At 42.3% G+C, this 25373-nt stretch overlaps 1 protein-coding gene across 2 annotated transcripts; it reads right to left on the bottom strand.

The window, feature by feature from the left end:
- Positions 1-1512: 1512 nt before the first annotated feature.
- Positions 1513-24384, bottom strand: TAF12 (TATA-box binding protein associated factor 12). Of its 2 annotated transcripts, XM_060140833.1 has the most exons (7): positions 24263-24365; positions 13668-13752; positions 12690-12941; positions 10931-11008; positions 7503-7617; positions 3454-3542; positions 1513-1990 (listed from the first exon to the last, which is right to left on the bottom strand). In XM_060140833.1, exons 2-7 carry the CDS (start codon positions 13737-13739, stop codon positions 1955-1957), a joined length of 642 nt encoding a protein of 213 aa, XP_059996816.1. In that variant the 5' UTR covers positions 13740-13752; positions 24263-24365; the 3' UTR covers positions 1513-1954. The 2 variants fall into 2 exon arrangements, with proteins under 2 accessions (XP_059996816.1, XP_059996818.1); XM_060140835.1 differs by lacking the exon at positions 13668-13752 and having other exon boundaries at positions 24263-24384.
- Between the last annotated feature and the right edge of the window lie 989 nt (positions 24385-25373).

The raw sequence follows: 25373 nt of genomic DNA, 5'->3' as shown, positions 1-25373 counted from the left end.
TCCTGCTACTTTTGGGTAAAGGCCACTCTTTGCTGGGGCCTACGAAAGACACTGCAGGACCTGGCCCGTCTTGCCTCATCACACGGCATCGGGGCTGGCATACGTGCAGCTCTCTCTCCTTGAAAGTGATCCCCACGCCTTCCCCTGGGTTCCTCAAATTACAGCTCTACTGCTCAGACGCCCTCCCCAGCCCTGGGAGTCTCTTCTTTGCAGCCCTGGTCATGGAAGCAGTTTTCCTTTCACTCAGTGGCAGGTCGCTCCCTGTTTTCATTCATCATTGCAGGCCATGCCTGGCATGGGCAGGGGCAGAGCTTATAAATACTCGCTGAATGAACAAGCCTCTCAGTATACATACAGGACAAGACGACTAGCTGGATGAAGCCATTCACCTGTCACGCAGCTGATCAAGAACTGAGGTCTTTTGACTCTACCTAGCTCTTTGCATTAAACTGCCCTGATTCCCCTGTCCCCTTCTGTCCTCAGTGCAGGATTCAAAACTAATTCTGGATTCCTTCCTGGCTGCCAAGGCCAATGACTCGCTCCTACTGCAGGAACTTGGCAGAAGGCCTTTTGCGGCTTGGTAATCACCAACAGAACATCCTTTGAGAGCGTCCCCCAGCGGCATCGGGAGGTTCTGGAGAAAGCAAAACCCTCCAGTATCTTCTTTCTGGTGGTAGGCCACAAGAGTGACCTGGTGGTTGAGGGAGAGGTGATGCCGGGGGGAGGGGAGAAGCTGGCTGCCTCTTGGGGTGCTCACTACGTTGAGACCTCAACCGAAAGCAAGGGTGACATCAGCACAGCTTTCAAGCTGCTCACTCAAGAGATCTAAGAGCTGTGAAGAGAGGGGTCATGGAGCCAAACCCAGGGTGGGAGGGAGTGAAAAGCAGGGTCCCACCACAGACCAAGCCTCAGGAGGCAGAGGCCCGAACCACGGCAAGGTGGATGTATCCATGCTGGTGGCCCCTGGGTGGAACAGCTACACTCCCTGAAGCCCACGGAACCCTCACAATCCACAAGGGCTCTGCCAGGAACATAACAGGATGATGCTAGCTGCCACTGAAGGTCATGACCCTGAGGTCTCAAGGGGCCTGGTTTCCTCTGCACGATGGTAAAAATACTAGGATCAGGGACACCAACAGCTGAGAACAGAGAGAAACCTGCACAGAAAGGCCTTTCCCCAAGTCTACTGCCATCCTTTCTTAGAGTCAAGGATGAACTCCAGAAGGTCCGGAAGAGCAGGTCAGGAAAGGATTTCCCCAAATCAGGAGCCTCTTCAGGATGGGGCTCATGACAGAAGGTCACCCTGCTCGATTCTTATGGCAGACAATCTGGACTAAAAGTCCTACTGATGGTAAGGCCTTCCTTGGAGTAAAATAATGGAAAAGTTCCTGGGTTTTTTCCTCCATCACAGAAATGAATAATGGTGCTGCCATCTGCTGACTAGAGAGCTACATCCAGCCTTGCTTACCCTCCTCTGGCATTTCAAAGGCTGTAAGCCATGCACCCTGTGTCTTTCAATTAATAACTTCTTTATTCTGGAAAAGCAAATGAAAGTCATATTCATATAAACACTGACATTACAAAGTACAGGGAAAAGGGGGAGGGAGAAGGAAACAAAAACCTCTACAAATCCTGCTAATACTCTCTCACCAAACAAGACCATAATGCTTTTCCCCAATTCAATCACTTATATAATAAACCACAAATAACATCTTCTCTGGAAGATACACTGCTCCTCTTTGAGATGGCAGGAAAAAGGGACCGGAAGTTGGGGTAGGAGGCTTTATTCTTTTGGCAGATCCTCTCAGTCATTATAGATATTGCTGCACTGTTAATAAAAAATATATGCTTCTCTGTAAAGCATTAAAAAAAAAAATCCAAGGATGAGATGGCTGAGGTCTCAGCTCAAGTATCTCCAAATACATTGTTGTCCATTCCCTGACCTTTCCGTGTGTTATTTCTTGGTTGTTTTCCGGATCAATGCCATTCTCTGAAAGGAGAGAGAAATAAGCAATTACACAGGTTAGAGTCAGGAACTTTCCAGGACATCCACGTGTGGCTACCAGGTAGCATGGTCTACACCACAGGCTGGACTCCTCAGGAACCTACAGGTACAGGGAAGCTCAGCAGTTCCTTCTAACTCAAGCACAGTCTGCGGGGCCCTAACACAAGTTTCCACAGGCCAGTGGACCCATTTCATTGACCAAAAGACCCCAAAAGCCCTATACTAGCAGGATGGCAAAAACAGTTAAAAGCAGAAGGTGACAGCTCCCGCCTTTTGGGGATTTAAGGGACAGGCCATCAAAACATGTGCTTTCTAGGCTTACCCCCTTCCCCTAATCTCCTTCTCTGATGATGGAAAAAATAAGGAAGAGGGCTCTGTTTTGAGCCTGTTGCCAACACGCAAAGGGAGCTGACATTCCTCACTTGATAGCCTGCAATGAAGGAAACTGACCCTAACAATTTCCACCATAACCCATCAGGGAAACATTCAGATCATGGGTTTCAAATCTTACTATTACCAGCCACTGGCCAAATTAATGACTTGCTTTGCTCACCCTTTTTGACTAAGAGATTGTTTGAACATTATGATATTGGTTGATTGATAAATAAATAAATAGGGCTGAAAAGTGGATAATTTGAGAGCCGAACCAAATGACCATCTACTGCCTGGAGGGACTTCCTTCTGAACAACACTGCAGTCCTTCAATTCCGGCTATTGGCGGTCTCCTTGTAGGGCTTCCTCTGTGAGCTCTGTAAACATACCCACTCCAGAGATCCCAGGCTACGGAAAAGCGAGGTACACTCAGCCAGAACTGCCCGACTGTGGAACATCAAGCTTGGAAAAAGCCCACTTTTCAAATCAGAGTAGCCAGTTAAACTAAGACTTGTCAAATGGAGGCCAACATTGCCATGAGACTGACCAATGACTGGGACAGCTTGTTCCCCAGTAGAAGTGGAGACAGGTTCTCTTACTGACCCCTCAGTTCTGCAGTAAGAGGGACGGAGAACAAAGGTTAAGCTGGGGCAGAGGCCAGACGGCTGGCAGAGAAGCTTGGGTGCTACCTCCTAGCACAAGTACAGCATATTTCTGCTTTGCTTAAACTGCCCTCTAGTCGGAGGGCCCTAGATGATGTTCAAATCAGCAACAATGAAGGAAGATTTCTTTAAAGAGATGTGGAGGGGGCGAGTTCCATACAGGTTAGAAAAACCTAGAATCAACAGCTTTAAGTGGCACCCATTAGAGTTGAGAGAAAAAACTGAGACCCCATATGGGAACAAAAAAGCACCTAGGAAAAATCTGGCTGATCTCCCGTACAGCCCTGCTGCCTCTTGCCCTCTCTGACATTTGGAGGAAATGACAACCACAGTGATGGTAGCTGTGTGCATTCTCTCTGAGACACAGCTCAAGGGATCAGCTGTGGCTGGCCCGAGACTCTGAAGCCTTCTCACCTGTTTGTGAGCTTCTGTGGTGCAAGCTTTTTTGTAGGGTCGTATTTCTTCAGAGCCAAACCCTGGGATCCACATGTTCCACTGGCGTTCTGTAAGGAAGAAGCCCACACAGAGATAAGGGGACCAGGAAGGCAGTGTCAAGGTGCAGTGTGACCCTCAGACAAGGGTCAGGGAGGACTAATCTGGGCAATCAACTGTACTAATTAACAGTAACTCTGCAGAGGGGCTCTATGGGACACAAATGGGGGAATCACATATGGTACCTCCAAGGTTTTAAAGGACACTATTTGACCTTCTGGCAAAGAAATAAGAGGTAAATGCATCAAAACTTTGAGTGTGGAGCCCTAAGGTTTCCATGCGGCTCTTCAGGAAAGGAAAGTTATTTGTTTCTTCAATAAAAAGTTATTTGTTTCTTCTGTCTTACCCCTATGCTCAAGGTAACCCCTCTCAAACTGAAAGGAGGAGTAGGAAGAGAAAGGCATTCTTTGCAATCTGGAGTTAAGAGCCAAGCCCCAGTTCTGCTGCTTCACTGTGGAGCAATATGACGTTGGTCTCAGTTTCTTCACCTTTTATATGGTAGTAACAACAGAAATAACCACCTGATAGGATGGTTGAGAGGCTTCAATGGCATAATGCAATCCCAGAGCCTGGGATAAATACATAGAGAGACAGATACAGACACAGGTATGTCCACGCCACAGCTCCATGTCCTTGTGCCACTGGATATGACCATCCCTGTAAGACTGTCACTACAAGTTATCAGAGGGCAGAGATTTGGTTTTTCCACTTTTTCAGTAACTGGCATAGCCACATGGCCCCCTAAATCCACATATAAAAGTGTACTCGACTTCCCTAGTGGCACAGTGGTTAAGAATCCACCTGCCAATGCAGGGGACACGGGTTCGAGCCCTGGTCCGGGGAGATCCCACATGCTGCAGAGCAACTAAGCCCACGTGCCACAACTACTGAGCCTGCGCTCTAGAGCCCATGAGCCTCAACTACTGAGCCCACATGCCACAACTACTGAAGCCCGCGCGCCTAGAGCTCGTGCTCAGCAACAAGAGAAGCCACCTCAATGAGAAGCCTGCGCACCGCAACGAAGAGTAGCCCCCACTTGCCGCAACTAGAGAATGCCCATACACAACAACGAAGATCCAACACAGCCCAAAAAAAAAAAGTGTACTGCACTTTAAGTACATCCAATATAAAAAAAAAATTATACTTACACAAGATTATTTAGGGAACAAATCTCTACTCAAAAGGAGTTACAATGGGGACTCCTTTATCATGCTCCCCTAGAGCACTGAAAACATTTGTTTTGCAAATTTGATTTGCCCCAGACAGGCACTTACTTAAAATCAAATTGAATATTAGTGGTTTTATAGTTATACTTTGTGTCTAATGCATAGCAAATATTGTGTGAATGAATGATTCATTGTTGGTTCTAGAATAATTTTATATACAGCTCTCTTCCAATATTGCTTTGAAAATAAAAATGAAACTTTCTGCTAATAATTTGTTGTCAGTACTTGAAAGTGACACTAAGATTATTCTCTGGGAATTACACTTTACAATCAACACAAAGTGGATCAGGATATGGATATGCAAAGTCACTTTAAAGAGAGTGGCTACCAGGCATGAATGCAAACATGTAAGTACGTGTAACTATATATTTAAATAAGTGTGTACAGTTGACCTTTGAACAAGGCAGGGGTCAGGGGCGCCAACCCTCCCTGTACTTGAAAATCTGCGTATAACTTATAGTCAGCCCTCCAACCATGCTGTTCCTCCATATTCACAGATTTAACCAACTGTGGATTAGGTAGTACTGCAGAATTTCCTACGGAAAAAAATCACCAATAAGTGGACCGTGTGCAGTTCAAACTCGTGTTGTTCAAGGGTTAACTGTATTTATATTTTATATAATATTAATAGAATAGCAACAACATTTAGTGAATAAAATGTGTAATAAAATGGCTGGGACAAAGCAGCATTGTGCAAAGCATTCTATGTTCATTATCTCATTTAACTTTCATATTTATGAAGAAAGATCCTGTCTCAAAAATACACATATTGAATATACTGAAGATACATTCTTGCAAGGAAACATTACGTGCATAATTGACTCAGTAATTCTGAAAAGTAATTACCATGAAAAGTAATCAAATGATCTTTACTTCAGACAAATCAAATGGAACATATGTCAGGTGTAATCACAATATAAATATTCATGCACTGTATAGCATTTATGGTAATATATATGGTAACATATGTGTATGTGTAATATGTGTGTATTTACATATACATGTTTATAATAGATTCTGATTAAAATATATCGTGGGGACTTCCCTAGTAGTCCAGCGGTTAAGACTCCACACTCCCAATGCAGGGGGCCTGGGTTCAATCCCTGGTCGGGGAACTAGATCCCACATGCCACAACTCAGAGCCTGCATGCCGCAACAAAAATATACCGCATGCTGCAACTAAGACCCGGCACAGACAAATAAATAAATAAATATTTTTTAAGAAAGAAATGTTATTAAAAATATATATATATTGTGGAAATGCAAAAAATATATATATATATATATACACATATTGAACACATATTCAAGTAAAATAGGTTAGGAGATACATAAGTTAATCAGTTTAGTAACCCTGAACATTTACATTCAATTAAACCTAAAGATAATGAACTAGTATGAATATATACTCTACAAATAAATATGCTTAATGTAAAAAAAACACACAGAAATAAAGAAAGACCATGTCAATCAGAAGGGGAGGTTATTCAACTATTCAAGTATAGAAAATAGCCGGGTCAGAAGCAAACACTTGGCAGTGCCCATCCCAGCCCATCCAGAAGAGAGCCATCAAGAGTTTACAGCCTCGCTGGCAAGCTTATCCTTGCTGGGCGCGGGGCAGGGAAGTTGTGGGCAGCAGGCCTAGATGGTTAACACCAGGTTCCCTAATTCCCCAAACCCTGATCCCGGGCCTCCCACATGCTGCGGAGCGGCTGGGCCCGTGAGCCATGGCCGCTGAGCCTGCGCGTCCAGAGCCTGTGCTCCACAGCAGAAGAGGCCACAACAGTGAGAGGCCTGCGTACCGCAAAAAAAAAAACACTCTCAGCCCCAGCCACCACCTGACTTCAATCACATGAGAGATCCTTAGCAAAGCTGCCCAGCCCACCCCCAGGCCCATGAACAAAATGAACAACTGTTACTGTTTTAAGCCATGTTTGTTACACAATAATAAATAATTGAAATGGCTGTCTTTTGCTATTAATATCAGCAATGTTAACCAGAAGTGTGTTATTTATCCCACCTCCACTACCAGCGCCTCCTGGAGCAGTATCTCCCTGACACTGGGAAGGAAGCTTTCAGCCATGGGCTGATCTGCACTCAATCCCTTAATATCTTCTGCCTCATTCCCTTGGCCTGACTGTCTTTGTAGTCACAGACTGTCCCCTTTCTTTTGATCACACTGCAACCAATGTAGGGGGGTAGCTTATTCATTTCCAAGTGATTACAATTATCAATGTTAGATGAGTATCTCCCAGAAAAACCCAAGCTCAAATTTAGTGTCTATTAAGTAGAACAGCAGAATACAAAATTATATGTACATTATGGATATAATGTTCTTGAGAAAAATACATCAATAAGCTAAAAACTGGAAGGAAAATACCATTATATGTATGGTAGAGATATAATAGCTACATTTACTAAGCTCTTACTTTGTGCCAGTCACTTTACGAACATAACCCATAATCCTCACAACGACCCTGTAAGGAGGGTATTATGATCCCCGCTATAGAAATGAGGAAACCAGCTCTAAGAGAAAGTAAGTAGGAAGGATGAGGTGGTACAGTTAGAAAGTGGCACACCCAATGCTAGGGTTCATTCCCCCTACCATGCATGGATTTCTCTTTCCTGTTTAATGCTACTATGGCCTGAATACATAAATCCCAGAGCCCAGAAGTCTGATCCTGGCATGAAGGTTCCTGGAGGAGCAATAGTGTGGATACCTCAGGGAGAAACGAGACCACATACCTAGATGCAGCTGGACATCTTTCACCTCCAGGGTGCTGGACTTGCGATGCCGAGCAAGCTGGCACGCTGCTGTCACCACGCTCTCGATAAAATCATCAGCAATCTGCAGCAGCATCTGGGGGAAAAAAAGTGGGGGAGAGTAACCACGACACTGGCAGGGTAGGCTCCTGTTGCTTGGACAACTGTATCTGCTTGAATCACATATTCAGTCAGGTTTTCTAACAGAAGGCCTGGAATCAGCATTTGAGCGAAGGTGGGGAAGAGGAGTGAGGACCACAAGAGAAACACATTAGCTCATTAACCAGGTTGAGAGAAACTCACACCCTTCTGAGGATGTACTTTCCGTACTTTCTACCTAGCAGCGATCAACCAGCCCAACCCCTACCCTCTCCGCATCTTCTTATGAATTAGGTAGGAAAATAAATGTGAATCATTAAATCCTCACTCCCTCGTATTCTCTTAAAGCATTTTTATTTCCATTATCTCACCTAGTCCTTATAATTATCCTGTGAAAAAAATGGGGCACAGATTTTACCCTAACTCCATAGAGGAGGATGCTAAGATTCAGGGAGATTAACTTGTTCATGGCCATGTAACTATTAAGCAGCAAAACCAGGATTCAACCTCAAGGTTCTGAGTCCAAAACCTGGATTCTTTCCAGTTTATTATCAATTATTCCTAGATTGTGTGAAGAGCAAAATCAGAATTCTGAAGTTAAAAATCTACATTAAAAAAACGGAAATTTTGATCAGTGAATACCTTCCTCATGGCTTCCTCTGCTGACCAGAAAAATAAAATAAAATAAAAGTACAACCATAGTTATAAACATTCCTTGTTCTGCTGGACTATCAATGCATTGTCATCTTTCCTACAGAACCAAATGGATACCATCTAAAGGAAAGATTTCTAATTAAACATGGCAGATCAACTCTAAAAATGACCTCCTCTCCTTCCCTACACCCATTAAAATAACAACAAAGGAAAAAAACAAAAGACATATAAATCCACAAAGACAAAAAGATAGGAGAGAAAACCTTAATGGACAAGATATTCCAATAAACTTTTAAAGTAAATTTTTGTTAAAGAGGTAACAAAGGAAGAATGGGAACTGACCTAGCAGACAGAAGGTATAACACAAATGCACGCAGAGGGGACGCCAATGAGAACGAACTGATTTGCCCTTTGCAACTCCTAAGAGATCCAGGATTTGAATGTGTCATTAACCACAGAAGACTGGACTGAGGTATGGAACTAAAAACTGGACAATTGTTACATGTCTGTACAGAGTAGTCCCCCAACCCCCACACTTCAAAAGCAGCCAAGTGACTTCCCACACGTACCTGACCCAGAACACAGTCGGTTTACTCCCCAGAAAAACTGAACAGGAGTGGCTATGGATGAGAGTACACCAGACACAGCAGAGACAAGGGAAAGACACAGTCCCTTTCTCTTGCCTTGCTTCCGGGATGTTAGAAGCTAGAGATAAACCCTCCAGATAGGAGACAAAGGATTTTTCTCTGCATATACTAAATGATTCCAGAGGAAAGACTTACAGATACTGATTAGGGAAATGCCCCATTAAGAAGGTTGACTATGGACAAATTATTCTGAAGTGAAGCCAGTAGTATGCTGGAGCCAGATTAGATGAGGTCATGAAGGCCAATTGCATGCATTTCTTCCCAATCCTGCATTCAGTGACAACATGTTGATAGCTTAAAATAGGGCATAGTGAGAATATTTACACCACAGAAATCAGGAAATGCTGAAAGTCAGAGTCTTTTTCTCCACAGAGCTGGTTGTTAAACATTTACCAATACATGACTGGGCGAAGACCATCAGTCAGTAAGTTCTGCTTCAAATCAGGCTTTTAGTGGCTCATTCTTTAAGAATGGATAGCCAGAATCACCAGACATTTGAAGAAAGTCTCCAACACTAAAAGGAAAATAAACAAACCAAAGGGGAAAAAAGGGACCCAGAGGAAACAAAGACAATGCAGGGAAAAGAAGAAAATGTCAAACAACGTAATTAATATCCTTAGAGAGAAAAATAAGATACTACAACTGTAAAATAAGAACAGAATGGCTTAGGGAAAAAAAAAGTCAACAAGAAAAAGTTCATGGAAATTAAAATTTTTATTATAAAAGAAAGTTAAAATTTAGAAGACAAACTAAGGAAAATCTCCCCAGCAAGTAGAATTTAGAATTACAAAGAAATGAAAAAAGAGAAAAGATAAAAAAACCTAAGAGGATCAATGCAGAAGATCCAACATCCAACCGTCATTACACACAGAAAGAAAAAAAGCAGAGAAGAAATTATCAAAAAACTAAGATTAAAAAAATGGAACCTTCATACACAGCTGGTGGGAATGTAAAAGGATGGAATGCTTTATAAAAACAGGAAGTTCCTCAAAGGAAAAACACAGAGTTACAATATGACTCACCAATTCCAGTCCTAGATATATATCCAAGAGAAATGAAAATGCATGCCCACAGAAAAACTTGTACATGAATTAAGAAAAAGAAAGAGGGGCTTCCCTGGTGGTGCAGTGGTTAGGAATCTGCCTGCCAATGCAGGGGACACGAGTTCGAGCCCTGGTCCGGTAAGATCCCACATGCCATGGAGCAACTAAGCCCCTGTGCCACAACTACTGAGCTTGCGCTCTAGAGCCCGCGAGCCACAACTACTGAGCCTGCGTGCCACAACTACTGAAGCCTGTGCGCCTAGAGCCCATGCTCCGCAATGAGAAGCCTGCACACCACAACGAAGAGTAGCCCCCGCTCACCGCAACTAGAGAAAAGCCTGCATGAAGACCCAATGCAGGGCTTCCCTGGTGGTGCAGTGGTTGAGAGTCTGCCTGCCGATGCAGGGGACACGGGTTCGTGCCCGAGTCCGGGAGGATCCCACATGCCGCAGAGCGGCTGGGCCCGTGAGCCTTGGCCGCTGAGCCTGTGTGTCTGGAGCCTGTGCTCCGCAACAGGAGAGGCCACAGCAGTGAGAGGCCCGCGTACCACGAAAAAAAAAAAGACCCAATGCAGCCAAAAATTAAAATTAAAAAAAAAGAATATTACTTAGAAATACAGAGGAATGTTCTAGAAACAATTAAAATTGTTGAAAGTGACTGCCTGTGAGTAGCAGCCTATACCCTTTTTGACAGGCAAAAGTAGCAATGCTGTTAGGTATAAAGTGCTAGGCATTCTCCAAGGTGATTTGTATAAGTTATTCATGGGACCCTGACAATAACCCTGTAGATAAATAATGTCATACCTTACCAACACAAGAGGAAGCTGAGTCTCAGAAAAGTTAACTGACCCACCGACAGAGCCAAGTCTCAAATTCAGACTTGTCTGCCTCTATAATCTGTGCTCTTAATGGCTATTCTATACTATTTCTCAGGGACACAGTCTCTAGGGTACCCAATCCCAACTTACCTCCTCCACATCTTCATCCAGTTGCTCATTAGGATCCACTTCTCTTACTAAGTCTTGTAATTTCTTCTTGGTCAATACCTAAAGTTAATTGGGAGAACATTTTTTTCAGCCAAGTAGCAAAGAAACAAACACCTCATTACTCTATAATGAAAGGCTATCAATTTGTTGGGTTTGGTTTCTACTTTCCAAAGAATTATCAGTCTGGCTTACTTGGTGCTATTACTACAAGACTATAGTCTCAAGACAGAAGTAGCCTAGGGAAAGGCAGAAAGAGCAATATGGAAGAGAGGCCAACATCTGTCAGGTAGTTTTAGTAAACTCTACATTAATTTGCAATTTTCTGACCACCACAAGTTGTACAGTGCCCCTGCTGCCTTTGGACAAGCTCTTCTACCCTTCTTCCTACCTGCTCAGCTCACAGTGCCTCCTTTCTGATGCTCTCCCAGCCCACCCAGGTGAAAGCAACCACTTCCTCCTTTGGTCTCCACTGTACCCTGTGTACCCTTCTATCATTGTGTACATTTATAAACTTGCCTGTTTCTGACTTAATAGGCTGAAGGCTCCTTGAGGGCAGGGAACACGTGTTCATCTCTGTATAACTAAATATCGATATTTGTGAAAGTATGTACAACTATGATCCCTCTTTCATAAAGGAAATGTTATACCACATATATACGCCACTAAATAAGGATCAAAAGACATACACTAAAATGCTAACCATAGTTATTTTGGGGTGGTGGTAGAATTGGGGGCTATTATTCTTTCTCTTTTTCCAAAGTTTCACGATAAGCATTGCATGACATTGGAAATAAGGAAAAAATAATAATTTTTAAAATAAATATTTGTTAATAATGTCTCAGATCTATCCATTCAACCATCACTTAATTCAAGCCTTTGCCACATATCTTGATTTACTGCAAAAGTCTTAGACTTGCTGTTCCTCCCAGTCTGCCCCCTTTCATACCTTTCTTGTCCCCTTACTGTCAAGTTAATCCTCCTAAGATATACAACTTTTATTATGTTACTTTCAAGCTTATTAAATATTTGCAAAGATTGTTTATTGACTAAAAGTTCCAACGGAAACTGACTAGCATAGGCCTAGTATGTTCTGCCGTAATCCTACCTATACAATTTTATCTCCTGCTCTTCTCCAACACCACACCCATCATGGGTTGGTCTCCTGAATACCTGCCCAACCCTTCCCATTCATCATTGCTAGTTCCTCCCCCATTCTCTTGAACTGTTGTCTCCTCATCCTATTCTACCCAGCCTACAAGGTCCAAGTCAAGAGAGTATACTTATTTCTTATGGCTCTGGAGGACAGAATCAGGATCATGGGTAGAAAGAGGGGGTCAGATTTTAGAATCACTGCAGAAAATAAAGGCAGCAGCTAGATGAACTAGGAGAAAAGACTGGAGGCAAGACTACTTTTATTACAGGAATAATGAATAATGAATCCATTAATTATTTAACTATTTTATTTTATTTAACAGGTATATAGCATATATATTTATATATAAAAACCTGTCACAGGCAAGCTGTTGTGTCAGTGCATGTATATATGGATGTATGTATATGTATATGCATACACACACTTAAATACTACAAAGTAAAAACTGATAAATGTACATGATATTTCGATAAAGAACTTGAGAAGTCTGAGCGGAAGAGGCAGCAGCTGAGATGGACATCTCTCAGAGTGTTATTGCTTCAAAGAACAGATAAGAGGTGCCCACAGAGAACAAAAAGCAGATGATACCTGATTGTTTTCAGGGCTGAGACGCCCTCCTGTCCCAGGAGTGCCTGGGATCTTTACCACTGTAGTGCTATTGGCCATGGAGCCTTGTGGAGGGGTGCTAGCTGGTTCCGGTTTTATTGATGAGAAATTGGACAGGTTGATTAGGGCTGAGGGGCCAAACTGGTTCATAATCTGCCGCGCTTTGGACTTCAGCTCATAGAGCTTATCGAGATCTTGTTTCTTTTTGGAGCTATGAGGACCAAGGCCAATCAACTGTAGAAGAAAAACAAGAGAATTAGCTCTGGAAGTACATGTAATAAAGGATGAGTTTTAAAAGTAAAATTCTATGAGGCCTGTCAGACTTTGAAGGGTCTTCATTTGATACCTGCACATTGAAAATGGAGGGAATGAAGAATGTTCATTGCTCTCACCTGATATTTAGAAACCATCTCTTCTCCAAAAGCTAAATAAAATAGTCCACACAAGTGAAATAAAGAAGTAAATGAAATGAGGAATCTTATGTACAAAAATAAACTAGAATGAGCAAGACATTTTTGAAGACTTTGTAAAAATAGAATACTTGGTTAATTGTAAAAATAGAATACTTGGTTAAGTACTACATGCATTATTTTTGAACATCAAATAATGCTAAACTCAAATAAATCATGGCACAATCACATACTTGAAACCTAGTCACAAAACTTCAGAAAACAGATTAGTTCATTTTGGTGTTTCAAAACATGCTTAAGTCTATGTCAGGGCCTAATAAACACAGTTTTTAGCAATTGTTAAAAGTAAGCTCTTCACTGTCATCAAGGGCAAATTTTCTCTGAGTGTTAGCAATCTTTAAATACATGCAGAGTCCCTAGGCTGGAGTAGCCAAGACTTCTAAATTTTAGAGCCATGAGGCTGACTCCGTGGACATCAGCTTTGGTGTCATCAAGATCAGAAGCACATTCAGGAAGTTCCACCCACAGTGACCTCAAGGAGCTTACTTACAGCTATCTGAGTGTCTAGATCTTTAATTACATCAGCAACGGCTGTGAGCCCGGTGAAACGAGAGGCAGCCATTTTCAAAAACTACCTGTAAATGAACAACTGGCATCAAGCACCACCCTTGCCACAGAACCATTTCAGTTGCATGGCCTGCACATCTTCAATGACCAGAATGCAGGCAAACTGACTGTGGAGAACATTTCCTTATTCCAACTGGGCACCAAGAAAAACATCTCCATTTCTTTCATATACAACTTTTAAAATTAATGATGACAATAGTAACATTAAGACTCTCTTCCAATAAAATGAATGTACTATTGTTAGAGATAAGCTAGCAGCATATGAAATACTTTATTGGCCAAAACTGTGGAATTTGAACCTGCAAGAATCATGGCAATGTTTTCAGAACTTGATAAAGCTTAGCAACCTGAATGAGTATCTGTATCTTGCCCCTACTGCTGAGTTCCTCTCCAACAAATTGTCTAACTCTCTAATACAAGAAATCATCTTCTCCTGGTTTACCCTTAATAAAAGCAACTAACTACGCACTGGTTAAATGATCAAGAGAAACTTGTTGGCCAAGATCCCGCTGAGGGGGGCAGCACAGCATCAGGATTACTTTTTTTTAAAACCATATGTGGTCCACGTCTCCTTTTCCCTTACCCACAAATCTTACCAATGGAAGAAATGGGAAAGGAAAAGATTGTTAACATGGTAACAGTTGCCCTAATGTTATAAAAGCAAACTATTTTCCCAGATCAAGTCCTATGAAAAAGCCTTATTAAAGATTATCAGTAGTGGGCTTCCCTGGTGGCGCAGTGGTTGAGAGTCCGCCTGCCGATGCAGGGGACACGGGTTCGTGCCCCGGTCCGGGAAGATCCCACATACCGCGGAGCGGCTGGGCCCGTGAGCCATGGCCGCTGAGCCTGCGTGTCCGGAGCCTGTGCTCCGCAACGGGAGAGGCCACAACAGTGAGAGGCCCGCGTACACACACACAAAAAAAAGATTATCAGTATGAACATAAGCCACCACAATGAGAAACCCACGCACTGCAATGAAGAGTAGCCCCTGCTCGCCACAACTAGAGAAAGCCCGTGCGCACCAATGAAGACCCAATGCAGCCAAAAATACATAAATAAATTTATAAGAAAATAAATAAAATAAAATTTAAACAGTTGATCAATCTGGAATGGGGGGAGTAATATACTCCTCCTTTCACACACTCCTCCATTCCAGATGGATCAGATATTTAAATTTTAAATATAAAATCATTTACTAGATAAAATATAGAATATCTTTATTTTTTATTTATTATTTTTTTAAATTTATTTTTGGCTGTGTTGGGTCTTCGTTGCTGCACGCAGGCTTTCTCCTGTTGTGGAGCATGGGCCCTAGGGCACACGGGCTTCAGTACTTGTGGCACGTGGGCTCAGTAGTTGTGGCTCACGGGCTCTAGAGCGCAGGCTCAGCATTGTGGTGCACGGGCTTAGTTGCTCCGCGGCATGTGGGATTTTCCTGGACCAGGGATCAAACCAATGTCCCCTGCATTGGCAGGTGCATTCTTAAGCACTGCACCACCAGGGAAGTCCCTATTTTTTTAAAGATTTATTTAGTATTTATTTATTTAATTTATTTTTGGCTGCATTGGGTCTTCGTTGTGGCACACGGGATCTTCGTTGAGGCGTGTGGGATCTTTCCTTGTGGTGTGTGGGCTTCTCTCTAGCTGTGGCGTGTGGGTTTTCTCTTCTCTAGTTGTGGTGCGCAGGCTCCAGGGCGCATGGGCTCTGTAGTTAGTGGCATGCAGGCTCTAGTTGAGGCGCACGAGCTCAGTAGTTGTGGCATGCGGGCTTAGTTGTCCTGCAGCATGTGGGATCTTCGTTCCCTGCCCAGGGATCAAACCCGTGTCCCCTGCAGCATAAGGTGGATTCTTTACCACTGGACCACCAGGGAAGTCCCTAGAATATCTTTAAAAAATATTCAGAAACCTAAACTTAACACTTTATACAAAAATTAACTCAAAATGGATCACAGACTTAAATGTAAAATGTACAACTATAAAACTTTTAGGAAAAAACAGGAGAAAATCTTTGGGCTCTAGCTAGGCAAACCAAAAGCATGATCTGATCAATAAAAGGAAAAACTGATAAATTGGCCCTCATCAAATTTTAAAAGTTCTCTCTGTGAAAGCCCATGTAGAAAGGATGAAAAGACAAGCTACAGACTAGAAGAAACTACATACCCAAAAAAAGACAAACTACATATCCAACAAAAGACTAGTATCTAGAATGCATTAAGAACTCTCAAAACTCAATAGTTAAAAAAAATTAATTCAATTAGAAAGTGGACAAAAGACACACCAGACATTTCACCAAGGAGGATACACAGATAGCAAATAAGCAAATTGAAAGACGTTCAATCAAAAAAATTAGTCATTAAAGAAAAGCAAATTAAAACTACAATGAGATATAACTACACAACTATCAGAATAGCTAAAATAAAAAATAGTGACAACACCAAATGCTCACGAGGATGCAGAGAAATTGGATCACTCACACACTGCTAGTGGGAATGTAAATGGTATAGCTACTCTGTAAAACAGTTTGCAGTTTCTTAAAAATCTAAGCATGTACTGTCACAGAGGAGCCTAAAAAGACATGAAGACTAAATGGAAAAACTAAGATCTGAATAAACTATGGACTTCAGTTAATAGTAATGTATCAGGGACTTCCCTGGTGGTCCAGTGGTTAAGAATCCACCTTCCAATGCAGGGGCCCTGGGTTTCGAACTGTGATCAGGGAAGTAGGATCCCACATGCTGCAGGGCAACTAAGCCCACGCATCGCAACTACTGAGCCTGCATACCATAACTAGAGAGCTCGTGCACCGCAACTACTGAGTCTGCATGCTCTGGAGCTCGCGTGCCACAACTAAAGAGAAGTCTGTGTGCACAATGAAAGATCCTGCGTGCCGCAACGAAAGATCCCGCGTGCCACAACTAAGACCTGATGCAGCCAAAGATAAAATAAATAAATAAATATTAAAAATAATAATGATAATAATAATTTATCAAACGTGGTTAATTAGTTGTAATGAACATACTATACTAATGTAAGATGTTAATAATGGAGAAACTGGGTGCAGGGTATATGGGAACCCTGTACTATCTTCCCAAATTTCCTGTAAATCTAACACTGCTATCTCAGCAGGTTAAATAAATAAATAAATGGATTTTAAAAACTGCTCTAGGAAAGAGTTTATTTAAAAAAATGAAAAAAGGAAAAAGAAGACCAAATCACGAATACACAAAACAACAGGAATGAATCTTAAAATATTTAGGTGAAAAATAAGCCAGTCTCAAAAGAATACATACTATATGATTCCATTTATATGAAATTTTAATATCTAATGATCTAAAAACAAATCTCTAGTGACAGATGGGACAGAGATTGACTGCACAGGGGCAGGTTGGAAGTTTCTGAGGTGATATAAACATTCTATACCTTAAGTGGGGGAATGCTTACACAGCTGCTATATTTATCAAAACTCACAGAACTATATGTTTACAATGTATACATTTTATTGTATGCAAATTATACCTCAATAAAGTGGATTTGGGAAAAAAGAAAAAACACGCAACTACTGTATGACCCAGCGATTGCAATCCTAGGCATTTATCCTAGAGAAATGAAAACTTATGTTTACACAAAAACCTGTACACGAATGCTCATAGCTTTATTTGCAATAATCAAAAACTGTAATCAATTCAGATGTCCCTTAATAGGTAAATCATTAAACAAACTGTGGTATATCCACACCATGGAATACTACTCAGCAAGAAAAAGAAATGAACTACTGATATGCACAACTTGGATGAACTTCCAGAGAATTATGCTGAGCAAAAGCCAATTCAAAAAGAGTCCATATTGGGGCCTCCCTGGTAGTGCAGTGGTTAAGAATCCGCCTGCCAATGCAGGGGACAGGGGTTCGAGCCCTGGTCCAGGAAGATCCCACATGCCGCAGAGCAACTAAGCCTGTGTGCCACAACTACTGAGCCTGCGCTCTAGAGCCTGCAAGACACAACTACTGAAGCCCACGTGTCTAGAGCTGGTGCTCCGCAACAAGAGAAGCCACTACAATTAGAAGCCCGTGCACTGCAACAAAGAGTAGCCCCCGCTCGCTGCAACTAGAGAAAACCCATGCGCAGCAACGAAGACCCAACGCAGCCAAAAATAATAAATAAATAAAAGAGTCCATATTGTATGACTCCAGTTATGTAACATTTTTGTTTTCCTTTATTTAAAAATTAATTAACTAATTAATTAGGTTGCACCAGGTCTTAGTTGCGGCAGGCAGGCTCCTTAGTTGCAGCACGTGGGCTCCATAGTTGTGGCAGGCAGGCTCCTTAGTTGTGGCATGCGAACTCTTAGTTGCAACATGCATGTGGGATCTAATTCCCTAACCAGGGATCGAACCCGGGCCCCCTGCTTTGGGAGTGTGAAGTCTTATCCACTGCACCACCAGGGAAGTCCCCTATATAACATTTTTAAAATGGCAAATTTTACAAACAGAAGACAGATTAGTGAGGTTGTCAGGGACTGGGTGGGAGGGAGGGAGGTGTGGTTATAAAAGGCAATATGAGGGGCGCTTGTGATGGAATTGTTCAATATCTTGATAGTGATGATGGATAAATGAACCTATAAAAAGTGATGAAATTGTATAGGACTTAGTACTCATACACATATAAGCAAACAAGTGCAAGTAAAACGGGAAATCTGAATAAGATTGTTGGGTTGTATCAATGTTGATATCCTGCTTCTCAAATTATACAACAGTTTTGCAAAATGTTACCGTTGGGGGAAACTGGTGGTGCAAAGTGCAAGGGATCTCTGTATTATTTCTTTTTTTTTTTGCGGTACGCGGGCCTCTCACTGCTGTGGCCTCTCCCGTTGCAGAGCACAGGCTCCAGACGCACAGCCTCAGCGGCAATGGCTCACGGGACTAGCCGCTCCGCAGCATGTGGGATCTTCCTGGACCGAGGCACGAACCCGTGTCCCCTGCATCGGCAGGTGGACTCTCAACCACTGCGTCACCAGGGAAGCCCTGTATTATTTCTTACAGATTCATATAAATCTACAGTTATCTCAATTTTTAAAAATTGGAAAAACAATATTCTCAAGAATAAATATTACCCTTCTAAGGATGACTTTACAAAGCTCAGGAGCCATAAAAGAAAAGACTAATATGTTTAATTACACAAACATAAAAATGTCTGCATGGCAACAAACATAACAAACAAAGTTAAAGGACAAAAGACAAACTAGCAAAAATATATGCAAGATATATCAAAGGACTAATTTCTTTTATATATAAAAAATAACTACAAATCATTAAGTACCAACTACCCAATAGAAATATTGTGAAGGGCTTCCCTGGTGGCGCAGTGGTTGAGAGTGTGCCTGCCGATGCAGGGGACACGGGTTCGTGCCCCGGTCTGGGAAGATCCCACATGCCACGGAGCGGCTGGGCCCGTGAGCCATGGCCGCTGAGCCTGCGCGTCTGGAGCCTGTGCTCCGCAACGGGAGAGGCCGCAACAATGAGAGGCCCGTGTACCGCAAAAAAAAAAAAAAAAAAAAAAAGAAATTCAAATGGTTCTTAAAATAATGAAGTGATCCTTATTCTCATTCATAATAAAAATGCAAATTAAAACTACAACGTACTATTTATTCCCCATTTGGCAATGATGAAAAAGTTTTATAGGGACTTCCCTGGTGGTCCAGTGGCTAAGCCTCCACACTCCCAATGCAGGGGGCCTGGGTTCGATCCCTGGTCAGGGAACTAGATCCCACATGCTGCAACTAAGAGTTTTTCTTTTTTTTTAAACATCTTTGTTGGAGTTATAATTGCTTTACAATGGTGGTTGCAACTAAGAGTTTGCATGCTGCGACAAAGATGCCGCATGCCGCAACTAAGACCTGGCACAGCCAAATAAAAAAATAAAAAATAAAATAAAATAAATAGTTTTATACATATTGTGTTTGAAAATTTTATGGAGCAATAATCATTTCATAAGTTGCTGGAGTGGGGGAATATAAATTAGTTACAGGTCTCTATAAAGAGCTACTTGGCTGTATCTACCAAAATAAGAAAAGCATATATTGTTTTAATCCCATAGTTCTATTTTTAGCAATTTATATTATAATTGAACTTGTATGTGAATAGAATACTATACATACAAGGAATTTCAACCTAAATGTCCATCAAAAGTGATATAGTTAAATAAACTACAATATAACTATATAATGTAATAGACTGAAAAAGAATGAGACTCATGAAAATATTATGCTAAGTGAAAGAAACCAGTCACAAAAGACTACATATTGTAGGATTCCATTTATATGAAATGTCCAGAATAGACAAATCTATAGAGACAAAAAGTAGATTAGTGGTTGCTAGGGCTGAGGAGTGGGGGAGAGGAATAGGGACTGACTTCTAATGTTTATGGAGTTTCTTTTAGGAGTGACAAAAATAATCTAGAATAGATTGTGGTGATGGTTGCACAATCCTGTTTGTAGCAAAAAACCACTGAACTGTATACTTTAAAATGATGAATTGTATAGTATGTGAATGTCTCAATAAACCTGTTTCTAAAAAATGAGGAAGCTCATGAAATGACCTTCAAGATACCCTGTTCATTTAAAATGCAAGGTTCAGAATAGTGAGGATAGGGACTTCCCTGGTGGCGCAGTGGTTAAGAATCTGCCTGGGGCTTCTCTGGTGGCGCAGTGGTTGAGAGTCCACCTGCCGATGCAGGGGACACGGGTTCGTGCCCCGGTCCGGTAGGATCCCACATGCCACGGAGCCACTGGGCCCATGAGCCATGACCGCTGAGCCTGCGCGTCCGGAGCCTGTGCTCCGCAACGGGAGAGGCCACAACAGTGAGAGGGCCGCGTACCGCAAAAAAAAAAAAAAAAAAGACACATAATTACAAATGTATAAATTATTCCTGGAAAGATACATAAGAAGCTGAAAACAATGGTTGTCTTGAGGGGGATAGGAGAATGGTAGTACCTGGGGTGGTCCATGGAACCAAGGTGCGAGACTTATCTTTCATTGTATACCCCAAATTCTGTAATATGTGCATATGTAACCTATGAAAAAAATTAAAATAAACTACTATCTGGTTTGTTTCCACTGAAGAAATAGGTAATACTGACCCCTGTTTTTAAAATATAACAAAAAATATAGCAGTAGCAACAAAAATAAACCTTGACCTTTATTTCACACCTTATACAAAATATCAATAAATTAAAAACTGATCACAGACTTAAATGTGAAAATGTAAAACTATAAAACTTTTAGAAAACGTACGAGAAAATCTCCCTGACTTTGGGTCAGACAGAGTTTTTAGATACAACACCAAAAGCACAATCCACAAAAGAAAGAAATTGATAAAGTGGACTTAATCACAAAATAAAACTTCTGCCCTGCAAATGAAAACAAAAGACAAGTCTGAGACTAAGAGAGAATATTTACAAATCACGCATCTGACAACTTGTATCCAGGATATATATATAAAAGACTCTCAAAATTCAATAAGAAAACAACTCAATTAAAAAAATGGGTAAAAGATCTGAACTGATCCTTCAGCAAAGATTTACAGATGGAAAATAAACACATGAAAAGATGCCCAATATCATTATTCATTAGGGAAATGCAAAAGAAAACCACAATGAGATACCACTAAGTACCTATTAAAATAACTAAAATTAAAAATAATATAGGGCTTCCCTGGTGGCGCAGTAGTTGAGAGTCCACCTGCCGATGCAGGGGACACGGGTTCGCGCCCTGGTCTGGGAAGATCCCACATGCCGCGGAGCAGCTGAGCCCATGAGCCATGGCCGCTGAGCCTGCGTGTCCGGAGCCTGTGCTCCGCAACAGGAGAGGCCACAACAGTAAGAGGCCCGCGTACCGCAAAATAAATAAATAAATAAATAAATAAAATAAAATTAAGTCCATATATACAGATTTCAAAGTTTGTCTTCTGCCTCCAAAACACCTGTGTCACAGTGCAGGCTATAAACACTGCTGATGTACTACCTCCAAAGCACTTTGGGGCTTTCCACAAACACCTTTGGTCAAAAGTAGTATGTTCTATGTTCACATCAACTTTAACACAATGATCTTCTGATCAGGTACTTACTTAGAAATCCTATTCTAATAATTCAATTGATGCTAGAGCCACAAATGAGTGAAATAAGTAGTACAATTTGCAAATGTAGATGAGGATAACTCAGGAACAAACTATTATTAATTAAACCATCAAGTATTTTGAAATGGTGGTACGGCCATGCTTTACCTCATAATTTGGTGTAAGTTTTGACCACTTGCATTTAGTATAGGCACTTGCAAACAGTTTAGGCAAACCCACTGGGAACAAAGTTATTGCAGTTTCCCCAATCATCTAGTTCATGTTACAATAATTGTAAAGTTAATCCAATTTAAGCCCCTGTTCTTCAAATTGGTCCTTCTTGGCCTCCTAAATTTAAAATTAAATATGTCTTACTCCAATGTGAGGGAAAGTTCTATTCAGGTCCCATTTTTCTATCTTGAATATCTATGCTTCTTTAAAACACAGGAATTCAGTTCTCTTCAAATACTACACTATATAAATACCCTAATAAGTTATAGTACTTGATAGTAAGAGGAGTCTTTAGGAGGAGGGAGTGCTTTCATTCAACGCCATGCTTTGTATAACTATTACCTCTATTTTGCTGATGAGCAAGCTGAGACATGGCGAGGAATCCACTTAGAAAAACAGAAAAAAGTTTTAGTCAAACTCATAACTGGGTTTGACTGTGGCTGAGCCACTTAGTAGCATGGGATTTCAGGCAAGGCACTTAACCCTTCTGCACTGATTTCCTTACCTGTACAATGGGACTAACAATATCTAACTTGTGCGGCTGTAAGTGATAATTAAATGATTTAATATTTGAAAAGTGCTTATGATGATATCTGGTTAGTCTTTTTTTTTATTGGAATAAAATTGCTTTACAATGTTGTGTTAGTTTCTGCTGTATAATGAAGTGAATCAGTATTTGTATACCTATATCCCCTCCCTCTTGGACCTCCCTCCCCCCTCCCCTCCCATAGTCTGAGTAAGTTTCAGTAAAAGATATTACTGAAGAATGAAAGTGACTGGTCCAAGTTTCTCCACCATCCTTATCTAAAAGCAGCCATCTTCCCTAAATGCTTATGCTAAAAATAAAGGGTACATTTTACTTATTTGTGACTTTCTAAATGACTTACTATATTGTTGAGGGGGAAGGAGCTTCATTTAAAAGTTTCCTAACTCGTAAGTGACATTCATTGTATCAATGTCAATACAGTTAACAAGACCCAAAATAAAATACTAGAATTTGTAAAAACTTCCCTCTTGAGTTTGAAGTTAGAGCAAAGATTCTAGAAGCATGTTTTCAAGGAATATTAACCAAGCATCTCCTATCTACTATGCAGAGCAGGGTACTGTATCAAAATCATGATCTAATCAATCATTGCCTCACTGTAATCCTAAACCTTCTTTGGACTTTAGCCTCCTTATATGTAAAATACGAGTTTAAAAAAGATTATCTTTCCGGGTCCTTCCATCTCTGCCATCCTCGTTTTTTGAGATGCAGAGATCTGTGCTCAGAGTTGGGTGGAATGGGATTTAAAGCACTTATCAAGTATATAGCTGAGTTCAAACTGCTTCAACTTTACAGCAGTGCTTCGCCAGAACGAAGCAGAAAACGAAGATGCTTCCAAGTGGGCTTCCTAGATTGTATCCGACACAAGATAAGCCTGCCAAAAGCCAAGCAGGCAGCGCAAAGGAGTCGTCTTTCCCTGAACACATCCTTTACCACCCTCGGTTCACCCAATATGAGGGAAAAAAAAAAAAAAAAGGATCACTATATTTTTTCCGAACTCTCTCCCTTTCCCTTGGAGGCTGATCTCCTCACCTCCATTGCCCCTTATAGTCTCCGCTTTTAGGAGCCAGTGTCCTCACAGCCCTGTTCCCTCAGGTACTTCGGAGTCTCCAAGCCCCGATCCCGTCCCCACAGAAGCCCGTCTTCACTGCCCGCTCCTGTTCTTCCCAAACCCAAGTGTTCTCTTACTGCTCCTGCCTCTCAGGAACCTAAGTCTTCGCCGCCCTGTTTCTGAATCCTTAGAAACCTGGGTCTTCACTGTCCCGCTCCTACCGCTTAGCAGCCCAAGTCCTCACGGCTCCGCTTTTACCTCTCAGGAGCCCGTGGCTTCACGCCCCGTTCTCTTCCGACCCTCTCCTCTTCGGAGCACTGGTCCTCACAATCCTGTCCCTCTCAGCCCACTTTCCCTCGGGTGCCGGCTAACTCCGTCCCCTTTCCCTAAGTCCCGCCTGGAGCCCAGGTCCCCACAGCCGCGTCTTCTCCGAGCCCCGAGCCCCTCAGTCCCGTCCCAAGAGCCCGATTCCTAACAGCCCCGTCTCCTCCACAATCTGGCTCTTGAAACACTGACCACTGTGGGTCTGGGTCCTGACTCCCTCCTCCCACTCTTCTTCCTTAACTGCCAGGGCCCAAGACTCACAGGCAGCAGCGTCTATCTCCCCATGATATGCGGAGACTGCCCCAGTGAAGCGCTCGTCTCAGCAGCCGGTCCGACTGCTCGGCCCTCCCCGAGTACTTCCGGCACCGCTCCCCGCCTCCAACCCGGAAACGCGCGGCTCTTCCGGCCGGCGGGCGCGCGCCTGGCTTGCACAGGCGCGGACCGCCCTCCGACACGTGGTCGATATTCATCGCTGTCGGTCAGCTCTGGCAGTTGGGCTTTTTCCTGTTTGGTAGTGTGAGCAAGCTCTGCGCCTTCTACCCGGCGTTACGAACCCAGCGCTAGCTATTTCTCCCCAAAATAGCCTGTTGTATATATTGCTAGCGTGACCGGTAACACGCCCTCGGATGGCCTAGAGGTCGCCATTTTTGGTTAGTGTCTTTGTCGTGATATGAGGACGGTAATATCTCCTGGGACCAACATTCCATAGATATCCTATTGGACCCCAACAGGAAAAACCTGGGGACAAGAGAGACCGGTTGTGGTTGTGATTTGGCAGTTAATAATAATTGAGCAATTGCTGTCTACCAGGAAATTTCCTATACACCTTACCTCCGATAAGTCAGTCATTTAATGATTTAAAGGAAACCTGTGAGAGGGACTTCCCTGGTCGTCCAGTGGTTAAGACTCCGCGCTTCCACTGCGGGGGGCGCGGGTTCAATCCCTGGTCGGGGAATTAAGATCCTGCATGCCGCGCGGCGCAGTCAGTAAATAAATAAATAAATAAATGAAACCTGTGAGAGATTAGGCAAGTTCTAACTAATAAGTGAAAACTCTCAACTTGAACTCAGAATTCTCACTCTGACCATTAAACTGATGGCTTTCGCTTGACTGTCAATGGTGAGAACTGCTGTTTACTAACTGTGCTAGATGCTAGGGTTGTAAAGAAGACCCGATTCCAGCCTGAGTCCCTTCTGGAGCCCGGGTCCTCACACTAAGATGGACAAGAACCCAAGAACCCACAGACATAAAGGAATGTACAAAGGGCTGGGACAGCAAAGAGTGAGCAGCAGTGTCAGCAGGAAAAGCTGCCTCCTACCTGGATTGGTGTAGCAACTTGCTCTCCCTGTCTTTATATCTTGCCATCCTCATC

This window comes from Lagenorhynchus albirostris, chromosome 2 (genome assembly GCF_949774975.1).
Source record: "Lagenorhynchus albirostris chromosome 2, mLagAlb1.1, whole genome shotgun sequence".
Taxonomy (NCBI): Eukaryota; Metazoa; Chordata; class Mammalia; order Artiodactyla; family Delphinidae; genus Lagenorhynchus; species Lagenorhynchus albirostris.
This window is presented reverse-complemented; position numbering and strand designations above follow the sequence as displayed.